Source organism: Vigna radiata, chromosome 7 (genome assembly GCF_000741045.1).
Source record: "Vigna radiata var. radiata cultivar VC1973A chromosome 7, Vradiata_ver6, whole genome shotgun sequence".
Lineage (NCBI taxonomy): Eukaryota > Viridiplantae > Streptophyta > Magnoliopsida > Fabales > Fabaceae > Vigna > Vigna radiata.
Window position 1 is genome coordinate 24,302,963 of NC_028357.1, and position 10,483 is coordinate 24,313,445.

A 10,483-nucleotide genomic window follows, 5' to 3' on the forward strand; every position below is an offset into this window, starting at 1 on the left:
TGTTTCTTCATAATTGTTTTTAAGTTTTCTATTTGTTTTACAACAACCTTTAGACATCCTCACTTTTGTTCTTAAGCATTGCATAACATTCATAAGTTTCAGATATTCGAAAGCAATTCCGTGTTCGTTGGGAGACGACTTAGGGTTACTTTGGCCCTATCTACTTTCTTGAATACTACTAGGCAATACTGAAGTTGCCTTGAAAAGTAGTATTAATTTGATAACTTCAACGACAACTTATCACCCCTGGATGGCATATTGTGCTTATATGGAAGCAATTAAAAGTTGGCAACTTAGGACTATTGTTGACAACCATAGCTGTTGTAGGGAGCACAAAGTAAGATTACTTAATGCAAAATGGCTGAGTAAGACGTTGAAAAAACTGTTAGAGTAAATCCCAATGTAAAGGGAGTGAAAATTCGGAAAAAGATAAATAGGAAATGGAATGTTGGTGTATCGATATGCATGGCTTATAGGGCAAAGGCCATTGCTTCAGAGCAAGTTGAAGGGTCTTTTAAAGACCAATTTAAAAGGATTTATGATTATGCAAATGAGCTGCTAGCTCGTAATGTAGGATCCACAGTGAAGGTCACAGTTGAAGATGGTGGCAGTGGACCGATATTTAAAAGATTTTATTGTTGTCTGAAGGCTTGCAAGGATAATTTTGTCTTGCTGGCCAATTATTGGACTGGATGGTGCGTTTTTGAAAGGAAGATATGGTGGTGAATTATTAAGTGTTGTTGGTAGAGATGCAAATGACCAAATGTTACCTCTTGCGTATGCCGTGGTGGAGGTAGAGAACAAGGATACTTGGAAATAGTTTCTTGAACTTCTTGTTGAAGATCTAGGTGGGGAGGAAGTCAATTCATCATTTACATTCATGTCGGATCAGCAAAAGGTAATGCAGATGACATTTTCTCCATTATGTTCATTAACATTGAAATTGATATCAGATGAAATAGGGACTAATGCAAGCTATACAAGAAGTGGTGCCTCGAGTTGATCAACGTTTCTGTGTTAGGCACCTACACACTAATTTCATAAAGAAATTCCCTAGAAAACAACTGAAGCGTTTAATGTGGAAGGCAACATCAACAACTCATCCACAAGCATGGGAATTAGAAATGAGAAATATAAAACAACTCAATCATGAGGCCTTTAAATACTTGCTGAAAATTCCTCCTAGGTTTGTATACATACTTCTTTTCTTTAATATTTGAACATGGATATGTAACTTAAATACTCATTATACTTATCAAATGTAGACATTGGTCACGTTCAAGATTTAGCACCATACCTCAATGTGATACTTTGGTGAACAACATGTCTGAGGCTTTCAACAGTGTTTTGGTGCATACAAGGTCGAAGCCAATCATAAGCCTGTTGGAGGACATTCACCTTTACTTGATGAAAAGATGGGCAACTAACAGGAGTAAAATACAATCATTGTATGGGGACATTTGTCCTAAAATCAAGACTAGGCTAAACAAGGAGTCTCAGTTAACTAAACATTGGATTCCATGGTAACCTTTACTCATTTTATTTCATGATTTGCAATGTGATGTAATTATTGTATTCATTATTAATTTCACTTTTGATAATTGATAGCTGGTCAGGAGAGAAGCTTTTTGAAGTACGCCATGTGTCCCAAGCTGGTGACAAGTTTGTTGTCAATTTAGATGATAATTTGTGTACATGCAGGAAGTGGGGTATCAGTGGCGTACCATGTTGCCACTCTTTGGCTGCTATGAAATTCCTTAATCTACAACCAGAGGACTTCATACCATGTTGCTTTAGGAAGACAACATATGAAGAAACTTACTATTCAATTGTGTATCCAATAAATGATAAGAACATGTGGGAGATTACCCCATATGTTGATGTGCTCCCTCCACCAAAAAGAATAATGCCTGGGAGACCAAAGAAGAAGCGAAGGTTGGAGCAATGGGAGTTGGTGAAGGACGATAAAAGAATGACAAAGGGTGGTATAAAGAAAAGATGTGGAATATGCAAGCAACTAGGCCACAGTAGAGCTTCTTGCACCCAGTCAACAGAACCAATGATGCCATCAACAAACGAAGATGAAGTTGCCTTATAAGTCATGTGCAGAGTTTTATAATCTGTAGACAAAGTCGTTAACTCTTATTAAGTGCAAACTATATTTTGTTAGTGCAAACTCTAATGAAGTGCAAACTCTAATCAAGTGGTTAACTTCCTTTTGGACAACTGCAGTTGTATGACAACTTTTACTGCTTAATGAATTTGGATTGTTGTTTGCTAATTACTTATGTGTGGAACTTGATTATTGTTTTCTGTTGTATGCTTGTCTAATTATCCTTTAGTGGAGCTGAGTAATCTTGTCTATCTGATTCATAAATAGACGAGTGTGTATGACATGGAAAGATAAACTGATATGGTGATTAAACTGATATTGTGTGGAAGAGGAAACTTTGTGTCGAAGGAAAACTAATATGGTGATTAAACTGTTCAAATCTGGTTTGGTATAAGTAGGGTACTTGGGTGTGGTTAGCACTTGGAGTTGTGGCAAAAGATCCCAAGGACTTTCCAGAGCTAGAAAAGTTCAAAACAGAGAGGTTTGACCCCAACTGTGAAGAAATGAAATGAAGCCATCCTTACGTAGAATTTCAGCCTATAGCTTGTGTAATAGAATACTTGAAAGAGTGTGTTTCTAGGATCATGTTCTGAAGTTTATCAAAATTCCATGTTTTAATCAATATCACCTGGCCACACTTCCTACAAGATTCTGGATGGCATTATCTTTTGTTGGATATATTCTTTAACAAAAATCAGACGACAGTGAGTAATATCAATACCCATAAAATCGATATGGTGATTAAACTATCATCATCTGGTTACATTGATGGCCTTCTGACCAATTTAGTGAGAAGTTGCTCTTTTGGGTCATTCTACAAGTATGAATAGTTTTGTTGTGTTTTTTTCCTTTCTTTTATGACAAATACTTCTACTCAAGACACTTTGATGAAATGATAGGGAAGAATTGTTGCTTCAACGAGTCACGTGTGGAGTTTTATCTTCAACAAGAACCTCATCCATCATCTTTATCACATTCTTAATCACAACTGATACACTATTAAAAGATCTCTTTAGTCATATCAAATTCCAAACAACTCTCATTTTCATTAAAATGGAATCAAGGTACAACGGAGCTACAACAAATTATCCCATTCTCATCATCATTGAAACTAAAAATATGTTCATTACACATAAAACACCAACCAAAATTATCAACAACTTCATCCACTTTTCAATACTGAACACACACTTCTCTAACTTGACAAAAATTTTCCTATTACTATCCAACTCTTCACAGTTCAGCATACTTTGTTTGATTCCTTCGCTCTTCAAGCATGTCTCCATTTCGTGTTCCGCAACATCACTGCACCATTTGAAGAAGTTGCAACCACCGTCTTCAATACCACTCTGTCAACACACAAACGTATTCTCATAAACAGTTCCACATAAGAAATAGCTGAAATCAATATACCTTATAGTTCGAGCATCCCCAAAATTTCTTCCCACGATTCTTGATAGTTTTAGCAGTTCTCAATGCACATCTCTCTCCACAGTGGCAAATGGGTGTGCAAAGATTAGGATTCTCCTTCCGCCATACATTGCAGCTCGACGAACAACAAGAATGGTCCTTCGACATCGTCTTCGAACAACTTCGCGTTCAGCACCCACCTGCACAAAAATAATTTAGGGTTTTAAATCGTCTTCGACATCGTCGCACAAAAACAAGCTCCACCAACACCAACCTTGCTCTCCTCAGGCACACCTATTTCTGTCTTCCAATTTAGGGTTTTAAATCCCTTCTGATTTCCCAATTTTCCCCAAATCCCTTTCTTCCACAACGTTCCAGAGTCAAAATGCAGGTTTTAATTTCTTAAGTCATGTTTTATTTAAACGTTGCATTTTATATGATTTAATTTCAATAAAATTTAATTCCAAAATGACAGAAAACCAACTCAGCTCAGCATACACTGCCACGTCAGCCAAGTCACTATGCCACACAAACTCAATTTTAACGCCATCCATCTAATTTAACGGAAAGCCCTTAATTGATTCGATTTTTCATATTCAAGGACTTAATTGAGACGTTTTAAAAAACTAGGACCTAATTGAGAAAACCCTACACAAAATAGGGACATTCTAAATGATTAAACCTTAAAAAAACTTACGGAATCAAAATGTTTACAAAAATATTTATTTTGCATACAAGAAAAAATATAATTAATTTTTAATTTGTTATAAATATTTGAATTTTTAATTTGTAAAACGATTATGTACAAATATTTCAATCAAATTAACATAGACTTTTTAAAAGGTTTCAATAAACTTAGTAGTTTCTTTATGTGGTTTTCCTTGACTGACAAAACATATTTAGTTTTTCTTGATTGACTAAAGTATATAAAATAATCCTTTAATTTGTTGTGCTAAAAATTCATTGAATAAAAAATAAATAAGACATCTCAATTTAAAAGTTTTAAATAATGAATTTATAAATAATAAGTTTATGGACTTTTTATTATATGTTGCTTACTTTTTTTCTTTCTTTAATGCATTACTTAAATTTATACTTAAATTCTACCAATTATTTATTTCTTTTTAATAATATATATATATATATATATATATATATATATATATATATAAATATGAATATATATTTAGTAATTATAAAAAGTTTTAGTGTGAATTTTATTAGAATTAATTCAGTATTCTCACATTTTGGATAGACTCTATATATTTTTTCTCGTGTTTAGGAGTTTACCATTGTTAGATATATTATATTTATCTTATCTTTGTTTTTTTTCTTTATTTAGTTTGTTATTATTCCTTATTTGTATTTTGGGCTTAGCCTATTGTACCATAGGGGGGTCGAACGACCTAGGAGGAGCGAGACACATCCCTTGAGACAAACAACCCTGAGATAATTGCACCAGCAGTACATTAACCAAAATCAAGTAAAGTTGACCGACACCGGTGGCGCCGGACGACATCACTCAACAAACAAGTTTTCTTGATTAACGGTAAACTATAATTAAGGATATTGGACTAAGATTGGGTCGAGATTAAGGTTTCACTAATCTCAAGCCCATACCAAAAACTATAAATATAAGTCAAAGGTAAGAGGTAGGTGATCGCATTTACTATGCATTTAATACCACTACTTTGAACTTCTGTATGGACAATTTGCAAACTTAAGCATCAGAGCACCTTTGGCAAGTACCCATACGGACAGTAGAGCGAAGACGAAGACTGGGAATAGTTATCGGACAACAGCAAGGAAGACCTACGTCTTTGCTCCACCATTTGGAGGGGTACCTGCCAAAGGTCCTCTGATGCTTAAGTTAGCAAATTGTCCGTACAAAAGTTCAAAGCAGTGGTGTTAAATGCATATTAAATACGATCACCTATCAGGAAGATACCAGGGTTGTCTAGGAATACCAGGAGTGGTGAAGAATACTACACAATTAGGAATGAATGATACTCAATTCTAGTTAGAGTAACAGAGGTTACTAGGATTGACTAAATGATACCAGGAGTGGTGCAAATGCTCATTTGTAATCTTGTTGAAGATTGTAGTGGAATCCTTTAAGAGGTCTTAAAGGAGAACTGGACATAGCTCTGTGAGCGAACCAGTATAAAATAATTGTTTTCTTATTACTTCAGCCTTGCAGAGCATTTTACTTATTAACTTTGTAGTTACTTATTAACATAATCATTCATAAAAGCTCTTGCTACTAAACGCTAATTTTCTTAAGAGTTGTTTTTCTTCAAACGCTGCAACTGCCTTGTAAAACGTTTGAAAAACTATTTATCCAAAAACGTCTGAAAACAATACTTTACAAATCAAACGTTTGAAAACTTGTGTAAACCATTTAATCCTTAACAAAGTGGTTAAATTACCTTTTGACAAAAAGTTTTCCACGAACACTATTCAACTCCTCCAATCTAGTGTTTTTAGTTATTTTAAATATAAGCAATGTCATCCTATGGAATCAATATGAGAGAAAGGTATTACAATGGTAACAAAGTTGAAACTAATCTTAACGTGAAAACAAATCGGAGAAAGAGAAAAATAATGCCCACCAAAAGTGTAGAAACCAAGACTTTTAGAGACTAGTAAACCAAAATAAGCTTAAATCACCGTCAATATTATTGCTACCGCTATAACTTTTCGTGTGCAGATAAATGAAAAAAAAAATTGTTAGAAAAATTTTAAAACATTATTTATGTCTCACCTATTTAATTTCGACATAAATTAATTATTTACATTCAATAAAGACTTAACCAAAATAACTTTAAAGATATTAAATGTATTATGAGAAAAGTTAACTTATATTAATTTTCACTCATCGAATTTAATGATAAAAGTGATAGTTTATTTGAATTAGTTAAGAAGGATTTTATATCTAACTTAATTCAACAAAATATGAAATTTATTTAACATTCACACATATACATAAATCTCCACACTTGATAAGATATTGTTCACTTTGAGCCAAGTCCTCAGGGATTTACTTTTGGTACCACTCCAAAAAGTCTCCTATCAATAAAGGTATCTTATGTGTATATAAATTCATGTCCATTTTTTATTTTTTCTTATGTAAGACTTTATTTGTACCCAACAAAATCCTACCACACTAACGAAAGTAAGAAGTTTTCATAGATTTACAAATTTATGTACAATGTTTGTATGAGACTTTAGTACCATTATTTTTCTTTAAATGAAATTATTGAAAAATATGTTGAGTTTAAATGGGGTTTGGAACAATATAATATTTTTCGTACAATGCATTTATTCTCATTTGAGGTTTAACTACTTTGATTAATTATATTGACTATATGGATTTTTTTATGTGAATCATGAAATTAAAATGAAAATAATTTCACGTTTCCACGTGTTATTACAGTTATAAATTTTCGTACGAGAAGCTCTTAATAATATCATTAGTAAAATTTGATTAGTCTTGGCACATCATATTTTGATATATAAATTATTTTAATTAAGTGATGACGTGAAAGTAAAATTAATCAAAATTCTACCATGTCTAGTTACAATTAAATTTTTTGATAACTTTTATCTCGTATAAGCTTTTTAATTAAAAGTCTATATTATAAGCAAACATTTTCTAGCATTTAAAAATAGCTAGAAATTACTATGCCTCAATTATAAACGTATAACATATTCCCCTGCAAAAAGGCATTTGATTAATTGAATCGGACAACATTACACTAACATAAAGAGTGCTATTCTCACTTTTTTTTTTTATTGATTATAACATATATTAAAGAGTGATCTTCTTTAACGATTTAATGATATCTTTTATTTGTAATTTCATCACTTCTCACTCCACATGACAAATAACGATTCACTCCATAAAACTGATTCGAAATAAAGAACCAACAAAAAAAAATTAACCTAAATTTAATTTTGATAAAATTATCCAATTTTTTTAAAATTCCCTATAAATTAAAATTATATATAAAAAAAATTGTGTACTCGAGAAATCGTGTCTTAAAATACCCACCACCACCTTTCACTCACCTACCACCCACCCACCCTCCAATGGAGGCTCTCAATTAAAGCTCATGTTCTACTGTTTCAACAATAAAAAACGTTCTCCTTTTAGCATATATATGTTTATTTTAACAAAATATATAAATAAAATTGACTTTTAACCTAAAAAGAGTAACCTGACGTTTAAACCCAACCTTCTTCTTCCTTAGCATCATTCTCTCCGCTCAATCCACTCTGTGTAAACCCTAATTCCACGATGTTGACTTCTGCATCTTCCTCCATCTTCTTCTTCATCCCCACTCCAAAGCCCTCACATTCTTCTCGCTTCACCGTTCGGGCTCACTCCAAATCTCCCACTCTCCCCAACCTCAAAGCCCTCGCTGGCGCCGCAGTCTTCGCCGCCGTCGCCCTCCAATTCCCCTCCGCACGCGCCTCTCCTCCGCCTTCGCCCCCTCTCCAAACCGACCACCTCCACGAAGAATCCCTCACGCCGCTCTCAGACATCCTCGAAACGAACGCCGAGGCCCTTGCCGCTCTCAAGTCCCTCCTCCAGCAGAAGCTCGAGCTCGGCGAGGACGACGAGGCGCGCGCCATCCTCAAACGCCTAATCGCCGCGCAGCCCGACGCTGTCGACTGGAAGTTTCTCGCAGCGCGCCTCGCCGCCGAGACCGGCGACGCCGACGGTGCTCGCGCGTACTACGAGGAAGTTCTGGCGGCGAACCCGCTCTCGTTCGAGGCGCTGTTCGAGAACGCACTGCTGATGGACCGGTCAGGGGAAGGGGAAGCGGCGATGCGGCGGCTGGAGGAGGCGCTGCGCCTGGCCGAGGAGGACAACAAGAAGAAGGAGGCGAGGGACGTGAGGCTCATCATAGCGCAGATCACGTTTCTTCAGAAGAATGTGGATGAAGCGTTAGGGATTTATGATCAGCTCACGAAAGAGGATTCGAGCGATTTTAGACCTTACTTTTGCAGAGGCATGATTTATAGCTTGCTTGATAGAAACGAGGAGGCAAAGGAGCAGTTTGCAAAGTACAGAGAGTTGAGTCCCAAGAAATTTGAGGTGGATGGGTATTTGAGAACCCCTTTGTCAAGGATGAAGCTGTTTAGCACCGATGAGAGCTGAAAATTTGTCAGTGTTAGTGATAATAATAGTAGCAATAAATTTGCGGCAACTGGAATAATAAGGATTGTAAACTGAGTTGGATTCTTTTGCTTTAGCTATGCTGTATTGCTTGCTATACCACTGTTGAATGATGGGTGGGTGTAAAGCCTTGTATTTTTAGAGTAAATCAAAGAGAAATAAGGATTCTTACTATTGAATTCGGTTGCTGTTGGAACTGATGAACTTGACCAAGCTTTTGGGATTGCTTGGCTGTAACATTAATTTCATATTAGTTCTGCTATGATTGGATTATTGTAGTAGAATCAGCAGCTATTACTGTTTTGTGATATTTAGATTGTTACATTTCAAATGTTTGGTTGTGTTTTTTGTGGGATGGTTACCTTTATATTGATTTGGTGTTTCTGTAAGCTCAAAGACTAGCTTTATCCGGCCATCAAAGCTTCCAGCCACTATACGAACACTTCAGATTGGATTCCAAACACGCATAATGGGTTTGCTTCTATGTTTATAAGAGTGAGTGACAACTGGTAGGTTATTATTTGAACTCTTGAGAATGAGTTTAGAATCAAATCAGTTTATGTTAATCTTGTTTGGAATTTTGCATTCGTTTTCGGATGTTAAAGAATAAAACTTATTCAAGTAGTTTTAGTTTGAATGTGATTATGGAAGTGTATTTTGATTTAAAGTGGAATTAAGTATGCACGGCACGTTTATGGGCGAAAAGTTGAATTCGTGGTTTTTCATGCAGGTTCAATCAAGCTTGTGTGTAGAAACTTATCAAACATGAATGGATATAGTGGAAATCACTTCAAAGGAAGCAACTACGCAAAAGGTTAGACTGAAGCTTTTCAAAAGCGACAATGTTATTTCTTTTGAAAAAAAGTTGTTTGTCTTGAAAAAAAATTCAGCTGTGCAAGCATGCCATTAATAGCTTTTTGTTTTTAGTGGACGTTGGTCAGATTTGCAAGGGCACAAACAATCACACTTGTAAATCATTTCCTATTTTCACGTCAAAACCAGAAATATGCAGGAGCTCTGGAACGAATTTTGGAATGGCCAAAGATCTAAACATGCGGTAACTGCTTCCGATGGACATGGTTTGTCACATTTGCGCCAGACACTCATAAACTTGCTTGTGGGACTTTGATTACTTCAACACGAGGCCTTTTGGTTAAGAAATTAAAGTAGGAACTTATTTCTATATTTCTTAAAAGATATATGAAAATATACCCATTTCATAGAATTTAGAGTAAGACATTTTTACATTTATATGATTTTACTTTTATCTATAAAATAGTTATAAAAATTTAAATTTTCGTATTTTTTAAGAAAGTAAAAAGTAAAGAAAGAAAGTGTTAAATAAAAGTAAAAAATTTAAGTGTTAAAAGAATATTTTATTTAGAATTTAAACAATATTTTTAGAAATATGAAAAGTTAACCAAACATTTTACGACTTGTCCAACAGTAGTGAAATATGAAAATTTTCCATGACAATATCTTATTCGAGTTAGGTTAAATTGAATTAAAATTAAATTTTATTTATATATAATTTAATTCATATTATATATATATATATATATATATATATATATATATTTTGTAATTTTATTTTAAAAATGTATAAAATATTTTATTTTGTGGGTGTTCACGGGTATTTGTGGGTTTTAAAATACTTGCGGATATTTTCTAAACAAGTATCCGTGCGGGTAGTGCGCCGGGTAATGAGTACAGTTTTATCTAACGGGTCAGGTTAGGGTTAGCGAGTACAATTTTATTTGACTGTTGTCATCCCT

The 10,483-nt window shown here is 34.4% G+C and overlaps 1 protein-coding gene across 1 annotated transcript; it reads left to right on the forward strand.

Annotated features, from left to right (window-relative positions):
• The first annotated feature begins 7,708 nt into the window (after positions 1-7,708).
• On the forward strand, positions 7,709-9,018 carry LOC106765840 (protein SLOW GREEN 1, chloroplastic). Its single transcript, XM_014650597.2, has one exon. The coding sequence runs from the start codon at positions 7,824-7,826 to the stop codon at positions 8,688-8,690; it is 867 nt and encodes a 288-aa protein (XP_014506083.1). The 5' UTR covers positions 7,709-7,823; the 3' UTR covers positions 8,691-9,018.
• The last annotated feature ends 1,465 nt before the right edge of the window (positions 9,019-10,483 follow it).